Source organism: Lepidochelys kempii, chromosome 3 (assembly GCF_965140285.1).
Source record: "Lepidochelys kempii isolate rLepKem1 chromosome 3, rLepKem1.hap1, whole genome shotgun sequence".
NCBI classification, from domain to species: Eukaryota; Metazoa; Chordata; order Testudines; family Cheloniidae; genus Lepidochelys; species Lepidochelys kempii.
In genome coordinates, this window is record NC_136382.1 from 195,478,319 (window position 1) to 195,502,609 (window position 24,291).

Genomic DNA, 24,291 nt, shown 5'->3' on the forward strand with positions numbered 1-24,291 from the left:
GGCTCTGGTCCTGGGGCCCCAACTGCTGCCCCCAAACCCGGAGCCCTGCATCTGGCCTCACAGCTGGGGCTCCGCTCTTGGCCCCGCGCATGGGGTCCCGGCTGCTGGCCCCTGCCCAGGGCTCCGATCCTGGCCCCAGACCCGCCCCCAGCTGTGGCCTTGGCCCCCTTATCCATGTCCAGGTCCCTCTCTCCCGGAGACACAGCCCTGTTCCAAGCCTCAGGAAGGGGGTGTGTGTGATGGATGGGGTAAGGGGGTTGGCTTTCAGCACCCCCACTGCTAAAAATGTTCCAGCACCACTGGGTGCCAGGACAAGCAGGCAGCCTGCCTTAGCGCCCCTCCCGCCCCCCACTGCGCCACTGACAGGGAACTGCCCAAGGCTAGCCTGAGCCCCAGCCCTGAGCCCACCCGCCAAACCCAGAGCCCCTTCCTGAACCCCAAACACCTCATCCCCAGCCCAGAGCCCAACCCTGAACCCCAGCCCAGAGCCCTCACCCCCTCCTGCACCCCAACCCCCTGCCTCAACCCACAGCCCCCCCCACACTCCGAATCCCTCTGCTCCAGCTTAGAGCCCCCTCCTGTACCCCCAATCACTCATTCCCCTGCCCCACTCCAGAGTCTGCACCCCCAGCAGGAGTCCTCACCCCCTCCTGCACCCCAACTCCCTGTACCAGCCCAGAGCCCCTTCCCGCACCCTGAACCTCTCATTTCTGCCCTACCCTCTGGAGCCCGCAGCCCCAGTAAGAGCCCTCCCACACCCCAGCCCAGTGAAAGTGGGGGAGAGCGAGCCACCGAGGGAGGGGGAACATAGTGAGCGGGGGGCAGGGCCTCGTGGGAAGGGGCAGGGCTAGGGTGTTTGGTTTTGTGCGGCTAGAAAGTTGGCAACCGTAACTGCAGCAGTTCCCTTGCTCACCTATTCTACCAGTTCAGTCCCTTTTTCATTTACTTCCCACCTACATGTTTAATTTTAGCATATAGGTTGGTGGTATCATAGTATCCTAGAGCAAATGGCAGGAATTCACAATGCCTGCTCTGCAAAGCATCTCAAATCTGTCTTCAGGAAGACCTAAAATAACTACAGTAGAACCTCAGAGTTACTTAACGCCAGAGTTACGAACTGACCGGTCACCCACACATCTCATTTGAAACTAGAAGTACGCAATCAAGCAGTAGAGATGGGGGGGGGGAAGAAGCGAACACTGTACAGCACTGTGTTAAACAGAAACTACTGAAAAATACAGGAAAGGCTAAAAAGATGATTTGACAAAGTAAGGAAACTGTTTGTGCTTGTTTCATTTAAATTAAGATGGGTAAAAGCAGTATTTTTTTCCTCCATAGTAAAGCTTCAAAGCTGTATTAAGTCAATGTTCAGTTGTAAGCTTTTGAAAGAAGAACCGTAACATTTTGTTCAGAGTTGTGAACATTTCAGAGTTATAAACGGCCTCCATTTCAGAGGTGTGTGTAACTCTGAGGTTAGCAGGAGGCTAGCAGCATTATGAGTGCAGAGTTAAGGCTGTTAGGTTGACCTTAACTGTTGAATTTGCACACTTTCCACTTTTCAGATTACTTCAAATGTTGGAAACCTTTACTTTGAATGTCCAGGCATTTAGCTGATAAGGATGTATTTCTTAATGCTCTTACTACCTTTTAACTCAGATTGACCTTTCCTTCACTTCAAAAGAAAGGATTGAGTGTAAAAGATCTGGATGACTGCTTGCCTGCCTGAAGCCTTTGAAGCTATAAGAGTCTTTTCTGGAATTCCTCCTTAGGTTCTTCTGATTCAGATTCCAAAGTTGTCCTTTGGTGACAGTGATGTTGAAAGACTTCTGGCTCCTGGACTTTATTTTCTTCTGCAATACTTTGTTCTTGCCCCATTGGCAAGACTCTGATGCCTCAAGAAATTAAGACTTTCTTCATTAGGACCAGAGCCAGTGGGCACATTCATCAGCTTACACCTTCCCCCCCACCATCTGGTGCAGTCCAAATAAGGCCTTAACACTTGAGTTTAGTTTGATATCCCTTGCCTCATGGTGAATTTTTGTAACGGAAGATGCAAAAAGCGCAAACATTTAGTAACAAAACCTCCCCTTGCTTTCCATAAGCTGGAGGGAAGAGAGAAGAGGTGACATCCCTCCCCCATGGAAACCTCTCCTGACTGCTATAGAGAAACACAAGCTGGGTCTTCCTTGATCCTGGGTCTTCCTTGATCCTCTCCTGCCTAGGAGGCAGGAACCCAGTTATCAGTCTTCCTATAGGTCATAGAATCGTAGGACTGGAAGGAATCTAAAGAAGTCGTCTAGTCCAGTCCCCTGCACTCATGGCAGGACTAAGTATTATAGAGCTCCCTGACAGGTGTTAACCACCAGTGGTTAACCACCCTGACGGTTAAGAAGTTTTTCCTAATGTCCAACCTAAACCTCCCTTGCTGCAATTTAAGCCCGCTGCTTCTTATCCTATCCTCCAAGGGTAAGAAAAACAATTTTTCTCCCTCCTCTTTTTAACAACCTTTTATGTACTTGAAAACTATTATCATGTCCCCCCTCAGTCTTCTCTTTCTCCAGACGAAACAAACCCAATTTTTTCAGTCTTCCCTCATAGGGTCATGTTTTCTTGACCTTTAATCATTTTTGTTGCTCTTCTCTGGACTTTTTCCAATTTGTCCACATCTTTCCTGAAATGTGGCACCCAGAACTGAACACAATACTCCAGTTGAGGCCTAATCAGCGTGGAGTAGAGTGGAAGAATTACTTCTCATGTCTGTCTTAGAACACTCCTGCAAATATATCCCAGAATGATGTTTGCTCTTTTTTTGCACACTGTTGACTCATATTTACACTGTTGACTCATATTTAGCTTGTGATCCACTATGACCCCCATATTCCTTTCCACACAACTCCTTCCTAGGCAGTCATTTCCCATTTTGTATGTGTGCAACTGATGGTTCCTTCCTAAATGGAGTACTTTGCATTTATCTTTACTGAATTTCATCCTATTTACTTCAGACCATTTCTCCAGTTTGTCCAGATCATTTTGAATTTTAATCCTATCCTCCAAAGTACTTGTAACCCCTCCCAGCTTGATATTGTTCACAAACATTATAGGTGTACTCTCTGACATTATCTAAATCATTGATGAAGATATTGAACAGAACTGGACACAGAACTGATCCCTGTGGGACTCCACTCAATATGCTTGCTCCTGTGACTACAAACTCCAGTTTTAAAGGGACCGTGACTGTTATGAGGGCACTGGGGTTGGGCATGTGCTCCAACATCTGGTGCACTGTTACAGTATTTTTAAAAATAATCTTCAGGGGGGCATGTGTGAAGGGGAATCCGTCCTGAAGAATTACATGCTGTTGTTTTTTTCGAAGAGGTCCAAAATGCTAAGGACAATCAATTTCCTTTTAAGAATCACAGTATAATGCTAACCTTAAAAATATTTCGGGACTTCAAAAGTACTTAATTGAACCAAAAGCCACATCAGATTTAAGAGGAGATGGAGGAGGAGGAGACATGGCTGTGGTGAATCACGATCAGCAGCTGGGGGCCTATGGCAGAGGTCTTCATAGAAGGGCAGGGAAGGTACAGCCACCAGGTGGCCATTAATCCCTGTAGACGGTGGTTAGTCAAGAAAGCCCCACAGGCGAGCAGAATGACTGTTTCACCCTTTGACAGGACCCCAGATCTGAGTGGGGCAAAGAGGTCTGAAGCTCCCACAGAAAAAATCAGCTTCTAGCCTCAAAAATCAAGCAGGCACCGTGGGGTGCTCTAATGCAGGGGAAACCAATATGGAGAGGCGCATAAAAGTTGAGGCAGCCTCTGACAGAGTGTCCAGTAACTCATTTGGACTGTCTAGCCCCATCTGGCTCCTCAGGGCCACTATACCTCCACAGTCACTTGTGAGGAAGTGGGAAATCTGCTCTGCAGTCAGTGTGGGAGAGTCCATCAACTTGGTGCCCTAGAGTTGATTGTACAAACAGAATAGTATGTAGGCCTTAAACAAACCCAGCAATTAAGGGCAGTCTTAAAGTTTTTAGAGGCCAATAAAATGGGAAGAATTTAAGCCACTTCTGGTTCCTCTAGTAGTTTTACTCTAACAGTAGAAGTCTGCCCTTTATCTAACCTTAATGGCATTCAATATACTATAAATGGAAGTTAATCAAATATTGTACGTGCTCTGAATAGATCTCCTGAAAAAAATGGCTGCAGCACAATAAAAGTAGATGGATGTATCAACAAGATCCTGAGTTTCTTGCTGCTCTGAATGCTCACATAGGATTTGTAAATTATTATTATTTAACTATAGAGAATGAGTTGCTTGCAACTAGTCAAGGCCATAATGCAGTTACCTGAAATTATATTGCAAAGAAAATAAACAGTTTGCATGCAGAAGAGTTTAGATACTTATATGACCCAACACTATATTAGCTGAACACCTCCCAGGTATTTATCTATGCTGTTGTGGAATAGAAAAGCATCGCTGCTTCCATTTTATGGATGGAGACCTTAGGCATAGAGACATTAAGTGAAGTTTGGCAGAACTAGAAGTTGACCCCAGGTCTCCTGAGTTCTATCTCAGTGCCTGAATAGTGGAACCAAATAATAATTATTGTCCTAGGTCTTTTTTAATAGTTAGTATATCTGGAAATAGTGACAGTGCTGTGTCTGGTGATACATGAAGGAGGAGAGCCTGTCCCTGCTCTAAAGAGCATACAATGTAAATGTGACCACCTGGTAACAGCTGTAGACGGAATTCCAACTGACTGTATTAGGAGAGCAATTTAGTGTTCTTCCTGTCTCACAAGCTGGAAAGTATTGTCCGGCAGTGTTGCTTTTGCTATGGCAAAGGGGGATAAAGATCTCATTTTCAGGGCGGAAATTAGATTTGTCTCCGGATGAAAAAGCCTGAGTCCCCTGAAGTTACAGTCTTTAAAATGGAGAAGTCATGTCTTTCTCTATAGAACCTGCATTTATCTATACACTGCCCTGGACAACTGTAGAAAACAGGGATTTGGGGCATATTTTTGAAATGTATTTCTTTCATCGCATGTTGGTTCCTTCAGTTCGGATTCTTATCAATTATAATCTTAAGTCTTTAAACAACCATTTTTAGCTGCTATAACATTAGTCCAGCCACTTGTCATTCAAACCAGTCTACCTGGCTGCTCTATCACTTGTCTGCAGTCAGGTGAAAATACGTTTAATGTTCTCTTTTTTTAGTAGTTCACACTTTATACCACTATTCTATTGAATTGTATTTGTTACCAGCTAACCTCCATATTCAGTTTTTCTGTGTTCTTCACTCTATAGTTCGGTCTGACTTAATTCGTGTCCGTGTCCACGTCCCTGTGGCAGTGTCCTTGGGATGACTTTTTGGCCTTATGCAATTTCCAGATGTGGGGCCTGATCCAAAGCCTATTTGAGTCTCTTCATTGGTTTGAGTAGACTTGGATCAAACTTCTAAGACATTCCTGGCTGATGACATTGGGTACAATCCAACCAAACCAACTTCCACAGAATGATTCAGTAGTGTAACCATCAGTGACAGTTAACAAAGTGTCTGTCTTTTCCCACGTTCAGTGTCAGATTGAGACATCTAGGGTATGTCTACACTACGAAATTAGGTCGAATTTATAGAAGTCGATTTTTTAGAAATCTGTTTTATATATTCGAGTGTGTGTGTCCCCACAGAAAATGCTCTAAGTGCATTAACTCGGCGGAGTGCTTCCACAGTACCGAGGCTAGAGTCGACTTCCGGAGCGTTGCACTGTGGGTAGCTATCCCACAGTTCCCGCAGTCTCCGCTGCCCATTGGAATTCTGGATTGAGATCCCAATGCCTGATGGGACTAAAACATTGTCGCGGGTGGTTCTGGGTACATATCGTCAGGCCCCCGTTCCCTCCCTCCCTCCTTCCGTGAAAGCAATGGCAGACAATCCTTTCGCGCCTTTTTTCCTGAGTTACATGTGCAGACGCCATACCACGGCAAGCATGGAGCCTGCTCAGCTCACTATCACCATATGTCTCCTGGGTGCTGGCAGACGCGGTACTGCATTGCTACACAGCAGCAGCAACCCATTGCCTTGTGGCAGCAGACGGTGCAATAGGACTGGTAGCCGTCATCGTCATGTCCGATGTGCTCCTGGTCACCTCTGTGAGGTCGATCAGGAGCACCTGGGCAGACATGGGCACTGGGACTAAATTTGGAGTGACTTGATCAGGTCATTCTCTTTAGTCCTGCAGTCAGTCCTATTGAACCATCTTATGGTGAGCAGGCAGGTGATACGGATTGCTAGCAGTCCTATTGTACCATCTTCCGCCGAGCAGCCATGAGATGTGGATGGCATGCAGTCCTTCTGCACTGTCTGCTGCCAGCCAAAGATATAAAAGATAGATGGAGTGTATCAAAACAAGGAATAGATGAGATTTGTTTTGTACTCATTTGCAAACCACCCCCTGGCCCCCGTCTAGGGGACTCATTCCTCTAGGTCACTCACAGAGAAGGTGCAGCGAGGTAAATCTAGCCATGTATCAATCAGAGGCCAGACTAACCTCCTTGTTCCAATAAGAACAATAACTTAGGTGCACCATTTCTTATTGGAACCCTCTGTGAAGTCCTGCCTGAAATACTCCTTGATGTAAAGCCACTCCCTTTGTTGATTTTAACTCCCTGTAAGCCAGCCCTGTAAGCCGTGTCGTCAGTCGCCCCTCCCTGCGTCAGAGCAACGGCAAACAATCGTGCATCTGAGTTGAGAGTGCTGTCCAGAGCAGTCACAATGCAGCACTCTGGGATAGCTCCCGGAGGCCAATACCGTCGAATTGTGTCCACAGTATCCCAAATTCGACCCGGCAAGGCCGATTTAAGCGCTAATCCACTTGTCAGGGTGGAGTAAGGAAATCGATTTTAAGAGCCCTTTAAGTCAAAATAAAGGGCTTCATCATGTGGACGGGTGCAGGTTTACATTGATTTAACGCTGCTAAATTCGACCTAAAGTCCTAGTGTAGACCAGGGCCTAGTCAGGGAGCTGTTATACACTCAGATACAGTTGCAGGCCTTGGTACTAAAGGTTGTAAAAGAGCCACAGGTCAGAATATCAGCACAGATGTTTTAATAAAAGCCATATGATTCACTTAATGCCCCCACGAGAATGTAAATATGAGGGGGAGGGTAGTTTAAAAATACTATTCAAGCCCAGAGTTTTACTAATATTTAAAACTGAAGAACATGGGAAGCTTGTCAATGACGAGAGAGAATTATCTGAGATAATGGAAACATGCAACCTTTAAACCATAGAAATCTGAAATATTGGTGATTGGAATTAGTCGTTAAATCAAGCAAAATCAAAATTAACAAATTTTAGAAAGTTCCTAGCAGTGCTGTTTCAGGAAGGGGAAAGGCTCTGAATTCTGACTAGAAAGTTTGTACTAGATTGTATAGAAAATGTTAGTCTGAGCTATAATACACTCAAGAAGTTTAAAAAAAAAGGAAACAGGCCATTTGTTCTATGGAAGAGTATTTTTAAGATTGTGTTCGTGTCTCTTTCTTAAAATAAAGGCTGAAATTCCATGGATACTCCCTGATAACACTAAAGGATGTAATATAGAAGCAGTTAAGCCCAAAATAGAAGGAATGCAAACTTAGAAAAACCAGAGGAAATTGGGGAAGAAAGACAAATAGTTAATCTTGAGTAATCAATGCGTAGAGATAATCTAATGCATAGAGAGAAACTGTATGAAAAACAAAGCACAGGAGTAGAGAGTTCAAACATTACCATAGAGAATGTTTTCTAGAAGCCAGTCAATTTTTTGTTTGAAAAGAATGTAGCATATGTAAATTGGCCACTTGGTATCCAGAGTGGAGCAAATCAATTTTTTAAAAGTTACTGTGAATCAAATTTAGAAACTATTTTTAGTAGAAGCCATTGGCTGCATAACACATTTTACTGGGAAAATACTAATGTCTGGATCAGACTCTGGACATGCTCATCTGACGTTCTGCTATAGAAGGCTTCAATGTCTTGAGGGCTGGGAGCAAGATTTCTGAAGACATCCCTAGCCACTTAATCTCCGTTCTACGGCTGCTTTGCATATCAGTCAGAGCTATGGGCAGCAATGCAGGCATATATGACTTTATTAAAAGCAGATGTCCAAGCAAAGCCGCTTATGACAACATCAAAATATGTTGGAAAACGTCATGGAGAGCCAATGAAAAAGTAATGGCAGAGGCCCAGGGCAAACAGAAGGTGAAACTCTACCTTGTACAGGGCTGTGTATAGGGGAATAAAAGCCATACTTAAACCATTAGACAGTCCTTACGAAGATGTATTGCATGCAAATCCAATAAGAGAACCAAAAGTCCAGTAGATAAATCTGATCAAAAGGAAACCGTTATGGAGAGACTTTTCTAGAACTCTCCATCACCACAAAACAGACTACGTAACTCCTGATATACCCAGAGGCTCCACTGTGTGGCAGACTCCTATGTTTTGCCAAACTTGATAGGTCTTCCAGTTTCCTTAGGATACTCTCTGTTTTTGGGTGACTTCTGAAGATTTTCTGAGTGGGTGGTTGGATCTTCTAGGAAAAGAGGAGTTCTGTTATGAACTCTGCAGGGCAACAGCATAGGCATCGATCCATACCTTTATCACTATCATAAGCTAAACTGTCAGGCCTCTATGAAGGCTTTCGTCAGAAGATAGATTCTGCATGATACAGCCAGGTAGATCTCAGATCTCTGCCTTTCTGCTCTGGGTACTGTTTTTGACATACCAAGTGACCAAACTGAACTGGGGGGTGCAGGAGAAAAATAATATTACTTGTCGCCGTTTCTTTTCTCCTGTTTCCTACTAGTCTCTGTGTGCATCCTGTGGCTAAAATACAGAACAGTGCTAGTTGGGGGTGTCTTTTAGATACACTCCTGTCTTGGAATTTGCTTTTAGCATACCTGTGACAAGGCAAAACCCCATCACAAGATAAAAGGGGTTAGGAGACAATTAGTATGGCTGCCATATGAGGAGAGATTAATAAGACTGGGACTTTTCAGCTTGGAAAATAGACGACTAAGGGGGGATATGATAGCGGTCTATAAAATCATGACTGGTGTGGAAAAAGTAAATAAGGAGGTGTTAATTTACTCTTACTCATAACACAAGAACTAGGGGTCACCAAATGAAATTTAATAGGCAGCAGGTTTAAAGCAAACAAAAGGAAGTATTTCTTCACACAGTGCACAGTCAACCTGTAGAACTCCTTGTCAGAGGATGTTGTGAAGGCCAAGACTATAACAGGGTTCAAAAAAGAACTAGATAAGTTCATGGAGGGTAGGTCCATCAATGGCTATTAGCCAGGATGGACACGGATGGTGTCCCTAGCCTCTGTTTGCCAGAAGCTGGGAACGGGCAACGGGATGGATTATTTGATGATTACCTGTTCTGTTCATTCCCTCTGGGGCACCTGGCATTGGCCACTGTCGGAAGACAGGATACTGAGCTAGATGGACCTTTGATCTGACCCAGTATGGCTGTTTTATGTTCTTACGTTCTAGTTACATCTATTGCACTGTGCTGTAATTAGTTGCTTCTCCACTAGAGAGGTGGGCCTAAGAGGCATCAGGTAATGGACACTTAGGATTCATCATCTGAAGGAGCTAGGTCGCCTGTGAAGGGGCCTGGGTCTACAGGAGAACAGATCCCTCAGGGAGATTCTGTCTGAGGGGCTAGTGGTCAAATACTAGCAGTGAAAGAAGAGTCTGGAGTTACAAGAAGGGTGAGGGTAGACGAGGAAGGGTTGATTTTTGAAGAGACTTTGGGTAATAGTTTGAACTTCTGTTACCTCTGAGTTGCATACAAGCAGACTGCATACTGGGGATCACACCCTGTATGCCCATCACACCGTCACGCAAGGGGGTACACTGGTGTTGAGGTCACACCATAACAGTACCAAAGGACTGCAAAGTGAACCAGGTGGTTGATCTGTAATAAGCCTTATTATTACTTATTAATAAGTAAGAAGTCCTCCTTTTGACTTTTATTTTTCATAAATCATTGCATTAATTTCACTTTAGTGTTTAGAGAAAGTCTTTATTGTACCAAAGTTTCTCATGCTATTTCTCTGCTGTTCCCCAGTGGCCAGACTGACTTAGTTGTGTATGTAAAATCCATAGGATGCAAATAAGCATGAAGTACTGGTTGGTTTTTGGGCGATGGTAATTTTGGACTACATGCAAAGCTTATTTTTAAACATATTTTTGAAGTTATTTAAAGTGGAAAATAAACCATTAAAGGGAGAGGGAAACATGAAATAAACAGGATATTTATTTTTAACAAATGTTTTCCGAGTCATGTCGCTAAGCTAAAAGCAAGACCACGGTTGTTGACTTACTAGATATTAGAGCCTGGCTGCATTTGAGAAATGCAAGTGATACATCAAACACCAACAACTTTTAATGAAATATTAACTGTGTGTTGGTAAATTTTAAAAAACCGGTTTACTACATGTATAAGGACGAATGGTGCTGCCTTTCTATTAACCTTAGCCGGATCTTGTCAAGTTTAAAGAGATACTGTCAGTTTGTTCAGATGCCAAGAACTTTCGCAAAAAATAAATTTCAAGCCTCATCCCTCAGGTTGAAGTCTAACTATTTTGAAAGGCATCCTTTGGGAATGCTGCATAGATTTACCTTCCTTTTTATGGACAGTATGTTTTGGGGGCTGAACAGGTTGTGTCATTTACTAGTACAAACTTTTGGGTCTGTTTGATTTGACAGTGTGTTGAAAACTTACTAGATCAAGTAATTAGTTTTCTCTTCTGTATTTTCCTACCCTTGTGCAGTGGGTCAATTAATTTACAAGCATACTCCTCATTAATATTCCCCAGTAAAAAAAAAGTGAGACTAGTGCAGGTCCACAAGGCTCACTAATGTGCTACAGTGTCTCTGTATGAGGTGATCAGATGTCGGTTGTAGCATCGGAACCGATTGTGAATATGCTTGTTGACTGTTGATGTGCATGGTGACTCTTCAGTTTCAGGGACCTGATGGCCACTAGAACTATCCTTAGGATCAGTCAGTACAACTGGCCACATGCTAGACATAGAGGGTTTTTGACTCAGATTGGTGGTAGATGGGGTAGTAATTACGCCTTTGTCCAGGACTGACCTCTGCCACCTTCTGTTTGGACTCTCTTCCATGATGTGTGAAAGTCTTGTTTTGGTTGCCGGCTAAGACTGGTGAAACTAATGCATTTATGGGTGTCTCTCGAAGGGAACGCTCTTAAGGTGACAAGACTACTCTCCTTTTGCTTTCAGTAACATCTCTAAATGGTGAGACAAGTCTAGCAGTGTCAGAAATCCTCAGATTTCCTTGATTCCACTCTTGTTTCAGGCCTGGGTATAGTATGGAAATTGCACTGGTTGATCTGCTCCTTGTCAGGTATCAGCACTGATTCTCTTAGCTCTGTGAGCTGCTTCCAACGCTGCCCATGAGATCTTGGTGGAACACTATGTTCCCTACGGGGTAGGTGGAGCTGCCTTAGAGTTCTTGTGTGATCCTAAAGATTAGTGTTGGGCAAGTTGTTCCTGTGCCCAGAGGGCATGCTTACGTGGGATATTGCAAGGTTCATTCTTTCTCTCAGGGAGCATGTTATGCTAGTTGCAGATGAGTTTCCAAATGTAATTTAATGTGTTCAGAGTGGGAGGTAGCCCTACATGTTTTGGACGCTGGTATCTGACAAGTTCCCACTCTCCCTGTGTGATACTTCAGCAGTTGTGATCATGGGAGACACTAGAGCTAGAATCCTTTCCCCTGCTCAAGAGGGGACTACTGGCAGGATGCTTTTCAGCAAGGAGTATTCAGCCCTGGAACTTTCTTCTCTTTGTAGCCCAATAGAGCCCACATCTGTAGATCTGCGGGGCATGTTGCAAGGCTTGTCTCCCATTCAAGGTCTTTTCCCGATGTGCTGGGGTAAAAGGCTTCAGGCTTGATTGTGGTGTGTTGAGCTCCTGAAATTAGACTGGGCAATTACTGCTGTTTGTATAGTGGCTGTTTTGTATAGCAACTGGCAGTAAAGAACATCTGCTATAAACACTTTCATATCTACACCTCTACCCCGATATAACATGACCCAATTTAACATGACCCGATATAACATGAATTTGGATATAACGCAGTAAAGAGCGCTCTGGGGGGCGGGGCAGGGCCGCGCGCTCCGGCAGATTGGCGCATCAGCGTGTCTGGCTCCGACACGCTGCTCTGAGCGGCGTGTGAAGAGTGCCGGGCCATGGCTGAGGGGTTGGATAAGGGGCAGAGGGTCTCGGGGGGTGTTCAGGGGACAGGGAGCAAAAGAGGTTGGATGGTTTGGAGGTTCTGGGGACGGGGCAGTCAGGGGATGGGAAACGGGGGCGTGGGAGTCGCGGGGGGCCTGTCAGGGGGCAGGGGTGTGGATAGGGGTCGGGGCAGTCAGGGACAGGGAGCCGGGGGCGGGGGAGTTGGATGGGTCGGGGGTTCTGAGGGGTCAGTCAGGGGGCGGGGAGTGACTAATAATAACGGAAATGTTCGAGGCCAAAGCACATTCGATATAACGTGGTTTCACCTCTAATGCGGTAAGATTTTTTTGGCTCCCGAGGACCACATTATATCAGGGTAAAGGTGTATCCTCAGATAAAACTTGAAATTGCTCTGCAAGTACCTGGAGTCTAGATCCGTACTTTCTAAATACTGCAATAAATAAAACTCTTGTAAGATTATATGTAATCTCACACCGTTATTTTTGTTGTTGTTGTTACAGTGACAGCTATATTGTGCGAGTCAAAGCTGTGGTTATGACCCGAGATGACTCCAGTGGGGGATGGTTACCGCAAGAAGGAGGCGGACTCAGTAAAGTTGGCGTCTGCAAGGTCGTTTACCCAGAGGGCAGCGGAAGAAGTGGGTTTCTAATCCACGGGGAAAGGCAAAAAGACAAACTGGTAATAGAACCTAATTCAACTTTTGTCTGTTTTCTTAGGAAAGCTACCCAAAATCAACATATCTTTAGGAGTTTCAAAACTGAACAAAAAAAACTGGGAAGCAATGCCAGATTGTGCAAAGTAACCCCATCCTAATTCAAATGAACAATAAATTATCATGATCTGGTTTTTAGGTTGCCATGTTATCTCCTTGAAATAGCAATTGCATGTTGAACAGCAATATGTAAAGTCCACCTTTAATTCCTAAAACATGAAACTGACACATTTATTTTTCTAAGACCTGATAAGAATATGTGAGAAGTGAACTGAAGTGTAAAGAATTCATGAAGCCAGTCACGTTGTACTGAGTAATGCAGTGCAAGCCTTTAAAATGGCAATGAATTATTTATGCTGCATGCTATTCAAGGTAGAGTAAGAATGTGAGGACAAGTTGTCTTTTTATGAATTGACAAGCTCAGTTCCTTCCAATATTTTTTTTAGAAGACTTCTTTTATTGCACAAAATAAAATGAATAAAACTTATATTCAAATATGAATTGGAAGTTTAAAAAAACAACTGTTGTTTTAATTCCTTGTTGGTTAGTTTTTCTTGTTGCTTCTAGGATACCCAGTTATAAAATGGAAAAGCTTAAAAATCCACCTCTTGCAAAGTGGTTTGGTACAGGTTTAGAATAGGTGTTTGAATAAAAGTGGATAGTATAGTGTAGATTTAAGAAGGTCTTGTTGTCAAGAGAGCTGGGATTTTTAAAGTGATTGTTTCACTTATAACTGCTTTTGACATGATTTTATATTGAACGATATTCTCTCACCAGAGTAACAGATTTTATATTGAACGATATTCTCTCACCAGAGTAACAGATTTATAACTTGCTTGTTTTGTGTTGGGGAGATTGTGGGGCAGGAGATTCTGGTCTGTACTAAAACAGTGACAACCCTGCCCTTCAAGTATAAATGTAACCTTACTTTTGTGCTGAAACTTTTTAGGTGGTATTGGAATGCTTTGTAAAAAAGGACTTGGTCTATACTAAAGCAAATCCTACATTTCATCACTGGAAGGTTGACAACAGGAAGTTTGGGCTCACTTTTCAAAGTCCTGCCGATGCACGAGCATTTGATAGAGGAGTGCGGAAAGCAATTGAAGACCTCAATGAAGGTACTGAAGCTTGTATCAGCATTCTGCTTGTTTCTTTGCAGAGGAGAGGTTCCAGAGACAGGACTCAAGCTAACTTGAATGCATTTCTCACATTTCTTACTGCGGTCAGCCAATTAGCCTTTAAAATAAAGTTTAGTTCTTGTTCAGCAGAGAATTAGATTAGTAGCCTCTTGGGGAGGGAAGGATTTAACTCAGGCATTTCTTCAGAGTTTCCCATCCCTATGTACCCTCATCCATCAAGACCTAAGATGAAAAGATGCATTACTTATAGCTGTGGATCTAACTATAGCTAGCAAAAGAACAAAGTACCGGTATTTCACATCTTGTCTTTTAGGTCACTTTTCTGTACATGCAGCTAATGCTGCACTGGAAATTATTTCATGATATGTTTTTGTTGTGCTTTGTTAAATTATCGTATGAATTCCTATGTGGACTTGAATGAATCATAAGGATTTTTTCTTCGACAAAATTAATTATGTTAAATCTCAACTTAATTGGAGAACTGTAGTGCTTGAAGGCTTCATATTTTTTATCCCATCAAAAATTTTATCTTAATTAAAAAGAATGGTACATACTTTGAGGTTGTTATAAACATTTCCTTTTTGCATTATATTGCCATCAAACGAGAATCAAAATGTATCTTCAAATCAAAATTATCCTGTATTTTGTTCTCATTTCAGTGAAAAATAATTAATCAATTATTTGATACGTAGGTAGTTGTGATGCCAACGCTATCCTTTTTTTCTGAATGACTGGAATAAATATTAACAGTTGATTAAGTTTAGGATATGTTTGCAAAAAATCTAGTTCCTTATATTTTGGGATCTTTAATTTTTGAACATTTTTAGCTGTCCCATCACAAATACATGGCACTCTAACTTCTCGTCCATGCCTTATCACTCAGTTCCCTCCGTTAAAGCAGACCTTTCAGTGATGCTCCACTGAGAGGTGAGATCAAATTCTCAGTGGTCATTCATGCATTATGTGCTTGACCCTGTGCCACGGAAATCCATGGGAGTAGGATTAGGCCCTATGCTTCTGAACTGTATTCCTTTTCTTGTTTGTCTCATATAAACTGTAAGCTCTTTGGGGCATTAAATGTGGTATCTTCTATAATATAATTCACACTGAATCTCAATATATTAATAATGTATATACTCTGTATTGAAGGGAAATGGTAATAAAATGGTATTTGAGGACATTTGTACATGGCAGCAACTCCTAACTGAAGATGTATTGAAGTAGAGTAGAATTCAAGATTCAAGTATAAATTTAAAGCTGTGTGGCTATTTTTTAGCTACTGTTCAAAATCAGTGCATCTGTGTTTATCACATTAACAGAACAGACTAAGCCTGATGGATGCACTCTTACTTAACTTCCAAATAGGGCTATCCAAATTAAAACCAATAACTAGTTCTCAAAGTTCTGGATTTGAGTCACTGTATCTCAGTACTGTCTATGAAATCTGGTCAAATTAGCACAACCAAGCATATGCATTTGAAGCTTCACTGCATTCAAATATTCTTATAAGCAAAACTTAATCCTTAGCTTGTTTCTTGAAGTATCAGAACTACAGAAATTCTGTTTGGTATTAGTGATGTTGTACAGCTCTGGAGTCATGGGAGCTGGGCTTTCAACCTGAATATGTATGCACATTGCTCATTAGGTGAAAATTTTGCCTTTAACTCTGCATGTCTTCATGAATACTCAACTCAGGTTAGCATGCCACAAATAAGATTAACTTCTAAAATCTTTCAGAGTTAATGTAACTCATTGTCTGCCCCAGTACAAACAACTTAATTAAAAAAAAAAAAGTTACTAAAAGCTCAGCACTCATAAGCAGTAAAAAAAACTGTGTGCGATGTGGGAGGGAGAGAGTTTTGGTACAATAAAGTTTGGTGATTATTCTGGCTTAATATTAAAAGCCCACATACAGAGTTTATTTTTCCCCCCCAAAATGTAGAGAATACCGCAGTGTCCCTTTTTAAATGCATAAAATGTTAAATGAGATGAAGGAAGGATTCTTGGATGAAATTTGCAAATTTCATATTAAACCCTAATAGTTACCACAAGGTTAATCAGAAGCTCCTCAAATTAATGTATTCTTCTGCCTGTTTTTGTTCGTTCTTCTGTCAGTTCTTACATGTTTTGTTTACAGGGGGGAGGTGAGAAGGAGAGAGAGAGCTCTCTGACAAATATCTTTTAAAACAAAAATTCTTCAGGGTAGGTCATTACTTCCTGAATGCTAAAGATTGACTCCCTTTCTGACTGAGCTTTTTTGTATGTTTTGTTTGTTTTAGTAAAATCAATAAGTTTTCTGACTTCAGAGGTCAGATCCTTAGCTTGATGTAATTCAGTGTAGCTCCATTGATTTACATTAGTTGGAAGATCTGGCCCTAAATGTTCATTCATTATACTTTTATCACATTTTGAAAATGAAAATACTATATGATTGTAGGTGCTTATCATTATTCTGCCGTGACCTAATAGTACGGGTAGCCATAGGAACTTTTTCTGGTTGTCACCTTTCTAACCTACTTAGCAATAGACATACTTTTCTTCTTGTTAATTTGGTACCACTTTCTCACTTCATAATTTTATTGTGTGAGTTCATCTGGAGAATGTAATGGTCCATGATAATCCCAGTGGTCAAAATCCAAATAAAATCCACCAATTTTTAATTTAAAAATATCTGATGTTTAGAAATGTCATATATTTTAATAATGTTTTTCTAGGATCTACTACTTCCTCTTCAACGATCCACAATGAGGCTGAGATTGGTGATGATGATGTCTTCACAGTAAGTAAAGTTAGTTTGAAATTGTTCTCTTTTGCACTGTGGTTCACTTGATCAATTTTGAATGGCCCTTTTTTCATCATCATGATTTTCTTTAATGTCTGTAAGTGATATTTCTCTGTTCATCTTCTGCCTTCCATGGCCCAAAAGAAGATTCAGCCTTCTAAAGTCCTCCCATTGTCATCACTGTAGTATCGCATGTAGAACAAATGTTCGTAGTGTCACAGAGCTGAGTAGATAATGCCAAAAAAATAAAATACAGGTTTTAATTTAATTTTCAAATGACTTGGCTTTGGTGGAGTTCATGTTTTGTGTTAGCTGTCTGCTAGTTTTAGAGACGTTGAGTGTTACCGGCATGTTTCTGGAAATCAAATTTTGCAGTCATGTTTGTGGTTACTCATGAAAACTGAATTTTAAATTTGCTTGTGCAAGCATTAACGTAAGAAGTCCATCCAAGCTTATTCAAATTGGGGAGCAAACCAGATCTTGTGACTTACTGACCAATAGCAACTACATAACAGTAGAAAGTCAGCCATTCATTATTATTTGTTCTTGTTTATAATGGTAGTTTCTTATTTTATTTTGTAGTAGCATCAAAAATGTGTCTGGAGCTTTCCTAAAAGACAGTGTCCCTGTCCCATCCATAAGCTAAAAAGGTTGAATAGATATATAAAATGAAATTTCAGTCAGGTCATGGATATTATTCCATGGGCAGAAAAACAGCTAAATTAAGATTATTTGCTCAGATTATTTGCTCAGCTCCAGTAATGCGCATACCCACCTTCTTTACATTGTAAATGAACTGTTTGTTGAAAAACATTGGAGAAAGCAGAGGGTTAAAGGTGGATATCTTCAGAATCCAAAGTAGATGTAACAAATATACTTTAACACTGCATTTCATTGCTGTGAAAGTGTGAAAATATTTCATTTATTTCTCATTTCAAAAATGTGCTTTTTCTGCGTATCTAGGATAATGGAGGGAGGAAATGGAGCAGGAAACATTCAGTTAAATCCTGTGAATGTCAGGCCAGGGGGCTGGGGTAGGGGAGGGGAGAGCCCAAAGCTGAAAGGTAGCTCAAGATGAATTTAGCTGAGCTTCCATTAGAAGCATGGTGTGGGTCTGGACAGGTTTCCTGTAGTGTTTTGACCAGATCCTCTTGACAGTTGGCATGTTGTTCACATCTGTTCTTTTGTCACAGTTCTAAGAGACAAACAACAGCAGGCAGGGTTAAAAGGTGACTTCCTGTGCTCCAGAGCAAAACTATCATTAGCAGCTGCTTCCCAGCTACCTGCCAGAAGTGATTTATAGAATCCGAGATGGGAGAGGGTAAGGCCTCATTGGAGCCAGAGTACTTTACTCTTTTGTAGTATTTATCCAAGAGTTACAAGATCCTTGAAAACAATGTTCTGGTGCCATTTGAAATGCATACGTCTCTTCAGGCTTGTGTATTGCGTTTGAGCCTTTGTTGTAAAGTGGAGGTACTCAAAACTTGTCATGCGTACAGGTCAGCTTTGTTAGCCGTGTTAGAGATGTTGAAGCTGCCAAATGAACGTTCCATTTACATTTCTTTAAGTGCTTTAAAGGGAAATGTGGAAAATAGCTAAGGATATTCGTCCTAAAATCAGTCCAATTTGTTGAGGGACCAGATGGATCCATGGAAGTAACTGAGGCCTGAAAATTCCCATGGTTTTGTCCATAATATTTAGTTTTGGGCCCATGTCTAGATTCTAGGGGAATAGAAAGTTGGGGTGCTTTGTTTTTTAGATAGGAACAAGTGTTGGCAGTAGTTTAATGTTTGTGTTAGGAAAGCTGGATAAATTGTGCAGCAGCTACTTTAAATATACCATCAATCCTCCATTTAGTGTTCAAAGCCAGAACTGAAAAATAAACTAATTTTTTTCCCACTTGACTCCCAGTGAAGCACACATATATAAGGTATCTGTAGACATATTATTATTACAGTGATGGGTTATTCATGTGCATCTTCAGATTTGTTGCGGGGGGTGGGACCCGAGATTCACCTCTTTCATATAATTACAATTACACTTGAAACAGTCAAGCTCCATGATGTACTTCAGGCTACGTTTATTGATAATCTTAGCATGCAAATAGTCAAAACTTAGCTGTGATCAGCATCCACTTAAGATGAATGGTGGAAGTTTATGCCTCGGGTTCTTCTGTTTCAACCTGTCTGGCAGTTCTATCAACAAGATAATGTGTTGATTTATGTACTAAAAGTAAGGTTGCTAAGTCTTTGGGTTTCCAAGGGCCATGGCCATTTTTCACTAATTGTAGGTGGCTATGCTTTGGGTTGTCTTTTGTAGCTGTTGATAGTCTCTAGAAGGCTGTTTCTGTGCCACTCTGTTGACCGTAACGTTGAATCTCCTGTAATCCATAGTACAGTAAAAGTTGTTTTATCCAGCATGTTGGGGGAATGGGAGGAGCCGGTAAGTGAAAAATTCCGGTTAACTAAGAGGGAGGACGTTTGGGTGTGGGAGGGGGCTTCGGGGAGTGGGTTGGGACACAGGAGAGGGTGCAGGGTGCTGGATCTGGGTGGCGCTCACTTCAGGTGGCTCCCCGGAAGCGGCGACCTGTCCCAGCGACTCCTATGCGGAAGTGCAGCAGGTGGCTCCGCACGCTGCCTCCACCAACAGGCGCCACCCCCACGGCTTCCATTGGCCATGGTTCCCAGCCAATGGGAGCTGCGGAGCTATGCTCAGGGTGGGGCAGGGGAAGCGTGCGGAGCCACCTGCCTAGGAGTAGCTGGGACAGGTCGCCACTTGCGGTGAACCACCCGAGGTGAGGTCTACACTGACAGTTTAAATTACCAATGTAATTATATCAATGCAAAATCCCTAGCATAGATAGGCACCAAAGTCTGATCCTTTCAGCGGACACCACAGGATAATAGTGCTTTTGTATGCTTAGTTCTGTTCACTTCATGTAGTGGTAAATAATATGGCTGGAAGTAAGTGGAGGGGGTGGGAACGAGGGAATTAGACCTATAATTATTTGATAAATTTTCCCTCCCTCATTGAAAACCAAAGCCATACCTGAACAGAAAACAAAACACCCCGAAAGACTACATAAACTAATGACTGGCTTGCAGGTAAAATGCATGTTTTAAAGATGAAACCTTCATTTAGGTTCAACGGGTATATAGTAGTATTACTTTAATTCCAGACCCTCACTAGAATCCATAAATGTTTTCCATATGTTTGCAAATAAATTTCACATGCCCCTGTATATTATAAATTTTCCTCTCAAGAGATGCAATCTGAGTAAGGCTAGCCATCCATTCTGTTTCCATTGGGGGAGCGCTGTCTTTCCAAGGATCTGGGATTGTTCTGTTTGCCTTCACTAATCCAGTCTACATGCAGACTGCCTTCCTCAATTAAATGTTCTTCAATTCGGAAGTATCACTTATACTTCAGACACAATGTATTCTGTGCTTCTGCAGCCACAGAATTTACAGCTGAATCCTCCATCCCTTGCTGGAGAACTATTTTTCAAAATCTAAGCTTTCACTTTTAAAAATTAAAATAAAAAAAAGGTTTTCTCCCATATGATTATCAACTGAAAAACGAGAACTTTGTCCACTGAACGATGGAGTGTGTCTTCCTGAGTCTGCAGAATGTGTGAAGGAATAGCTCTGAGCAGTGTAAACAGCCCATTGAAATAAATAGTGGTTGTTAATTCTGAAACCTGTTGACAATCTTAGCAGAAACATTGGTCTGATCTGTGTATCGTATAAATCCAAGTAGCCTTCCTGTGTGCCAGAAGTGGACCCAGTGACAGAAAAACTCTCTAGCTTTCCCCTTGACAACTTCCTCAATGTAGTTCTGTTTTATAAATACAAATATCTTTCTCTCTTTTCTCCCCCCTTCCACATTCAATTGTTAATATGCCAATGTAAAATAGTTACTTTGGTATCAAATTCTAACACATGCTACAGTACTGACTATTTTAATATTTAATCAAAACCTCTCCATTTAAATGAAACTGCTGAAGAATCTCCAATCTGCTACACCAGAGTCCTGCAGAATCTATAATCTAAAGAGGAACGATGGTGGTTATACTTGCAGCCCTACCAAATTCATGGCCGTGAAAAACGCGTCATGGACCATGAAATCTGGTCTTTTGTGTGCTTTTACAGAAATTGACTGAGGAGACCAGCATTTCTCAAATTGCGGGTCCTGACCCAAAAGGGAGTTGAAGGAGGGTCACAAGGTTATTTTAGGGGGGTCGCTGAATTGCCACCCTTACTTCTGCGCTGCCTTCAGAGCTGGGTGGCCGAAGAGCGGTGACTGATGCCTAAGGTCCCAGCTCTGCAGGCTGCAGCTCAGAAGTAAGGGTGGCCATACCGTACCTTGCCATCCTTACTGCTGCTGGCGGCAGCTCTGCCTTCAGAGCTGGGCTCCTGGCCAGCAGCTGCCACTTTCCAGCTGCCCGGCTCTGAAGGCAGTGCTTCTGCCAGCAGCTGCACAGAAATAGGGGTAGCAGTACCGCAACCCTCCCTACAATAAACTTGCGACCCCACCCCTCCTCTTTTTTGGGTCAGGACCCCTACAATTGCAACACCATGAAATTTCAGGTTTAAATAGCTGAGATCATGATATTTACTATTTTTAAAATCCTCTGACTGTGAAATTGACCAAAATGGACCGTGAATTTGGTAGAGCCCTAGTTATACTGCTAGCCTAGGACTCTGGACAGCTGGGTTCAATTCCCTGCTCCCACACAGACTTCTTGTGGGATTGTAGGCAAGTCTTTGTGCTTTAGTTCCCCATATGTAAAATGGGGGTCAGAGTATTCTCCTATCTCAAAGGGGAGTTGTGAGGATAAATACATTTTAAGACTGTGAGGTTCTCAGATACTACAGTGAAGGAGTGAGTTGGGGAACATACAAATACGTTAGATAGAATCCTTGAACTAGAACATAGGTCCAGCCTGCTGTGGAATACGTTGGATCTTTCACTTAGTATACTGAACATTCGGTTGAGATAGCCCTAAAGTACGTGTCGAGAATGATCCTTTTTTCTCTTGCATTTTCTCAATAGGCATGTATAATCACAAATTCCCATAGCCCGGGGATAAAATTGTGAGGTTGTTGGGTGTTTATCACGTGGTTTGGCTGCTGCTAATAACCGTTTAGGTCTCAGACCCGATTACCTGCCATGTCATTACAGATTATGTCAAATGTTAACACTGCAGGCTTTTTTTTTTTTTTTTTGCATCTCTCATTGTTTTATAATTTAAAAAACAGATCTCGTCCCACTGCCTTTCCATGAAACCTTTCCCCTACTTTCATCTCCCATGTGGGTCTCAAGTGCACTAAGGCACCAGTTTTAAGATTCATAAGATTCATGTAAGTTGAATATGCACTAAATCTGATTTTTCTTGCTAGCATGTCAGTTCACACTCAGAGAGTTCTTGTCAAGAACCACTGCCATTTTTTTTAAAGAGATAATACTTAGAACCTCATTAAAGAATTTGTTACTGGCCACAGGATATTTTTTTAAGTTGTATTTAAATTTGGAATATACTTTTTTTTTTTGTCAGAAAACAATGTAGTCTGTTTGTTCTGGGGGAAGGGACTCTCTGTGGACAACGCTGAAGGGTGGTAGGATTCTTCTGTCCGCACCAACTCCTGCATTAGTTTGGACAGCAGCTTGAGCAGCAGCAGCAGGTTGTGGCTTCCCTTCACAGGGCTATGAGATAGTGGCAGAAAGGCAATGTGCTTCTTTACAGGGCAGGGCAAAGGCCAAGAGGACTAGACAGTTTCCACCGTCCAGCTTGACTCTTCTATAGGCTGGGCAGAGTTCAGGGAAAAGCCACAACAGTGAAATCAGGTGATATGTTGCCTATGTTCTTACTGCTGCTTAGCAACCAACCGTAGCTGCTGCTCCTGGTTCCTGTTGCTGTTCTGTATGTATGACTGTGGGCTCAGAACTCCCACCCACATCCTCTGAGGTTGGCTTTTGGGCTCGCATGCAAACCACAGCTGTTCCGTTTGGGTCGAAAATACCAGCTGAGAAAAGTGAACCTGATCCCCTCCCCAAATCCTCATTCAAAAAAAAACAAAACCTCTTTGCTTTATCAAAAGAAGAAAAATGAAAGACTTAGAAGTAGATAAGATATTTTTGGTACTTAAGTATTTTGCATTAAACAAAACTTATTACTGTGCATCAGAACCCATTACTTGAATGCCAAACTTACACTGGCCAAATGTTCCTGTATCTTAGTACAACTCTCATCCTTCCTGCCTCATCACTTCTTCCAGATCTCTGTCTTCATTTGTTCCAACAGACTGATCGCTGAATTTTACGTCCCCATAATAAGTCTCATGTACAGTTTGGTGATAATTCTTTTCTTTCTATTGACACTAAGATGTCTTGTGTTTTGACAATGCTTCCTACCTCTAATGGAATCCTCCTGAATTGCATACTGTCAAGGTTCCTTCCCCACTCTGAACTCTAGGGTACAGATGTGGGGACCTGCATGAAAACCCCCTTATTTTTACCAGCTTAGGTTAAAACTTCCCCAAGGTACAAACTATTTTACCTTTTGCCCTTGGACTTTATTGCTGCCACCACCAAGCGTCTAAAAAATATATAACCGGGAAAAAGCCCACTTGGAAACGTCTTTCCCCCCAAAATCCTCCCAAACCCTACACCCCCTTTCCTGGGGAAGGCTTGATAAAAATCCTCACCAATTTGCACAGGTGAACACAGACCCAAACCCTTGGATCTTAAGAACAATGAAAAAGCAATCAGGTTCTTAGAAGAAGAATTTTAATAGAAGAAAAAGTAAAAGAATCACCTCTGTAAAATCAGGATGGTAAATACCTTACAGGGTAATTAGATTCAAAACATAGCGAATCCCTCTAGGCAAAACCTTAAGTTACAAAAAGACACAAAAACAGGAATCTACACAGCTTATTTTCTCAGCCATTTAAAGAAAACAGAATCTAACGCATATCTAGCTAGATTACTTACTAAGTTCTAAGACTCCATTCCTGTTCTGTCCCCGGCAAAAGCATCACATAGACAGAGAGAGCCTTTGTTTCTCCCCCCTCCAGCTTTTGAAAGTATCTTGTCTCCTCATTGGTCATTTTGGTCAGGTGTCAGCGAGGTTATCCTAGCTTCTTAACCCTTTACAGGTGAAAGGGTTTTTCCTCTGGCCAGGAGGGATTTTAAAGGTGTTTACCCTTCCCTTTATATTTATGACCCATACCCTGTGGCAGAGATATGAGAGAATATTGAGATGTGTGGGTGGATGAATAAGTGTTGAATATACAGAACTTATGACTTGATTTTTCTTATTCTCCTCTATCTTGGGGGTTATAGTGGATTACACATTGAATATGACCGAATAATA

The 24,291-nt window shown here is 42.0% G+C and overlaps 1 protein-coding gene across 2 annotated transcripts in view; it reads left to right on the forward strand.

Annotated features, from left to right (window-relative positions):
- SPRED2 (sprouty related EVH1 domain containing 2) overlaps positions 1-24,291 on the forward strand; it is an 80,966-nt gene that overhangs the window by 41,901 nt on the left and 14,774 nt on the right. For both annotated transcript variants that reach the window (XM_073339468.2, XM_073339469.2), the window contains exons 2-4: positions 12,784-12,961; positions 13,945-14,113; positions 16,849-16,913. In XM_073339468.2, the coding sequence (XP_073195569.1) occupies positions 12,784-12,961; positions 13,945-14,113; positions 16,849-16,913 (412 nt within the window). The remainder of the gene's footprint in view (positions 1-12,783; positions 12,962-13,944; positions 14,114-16,848; positions 16,914-24,291) is intronic.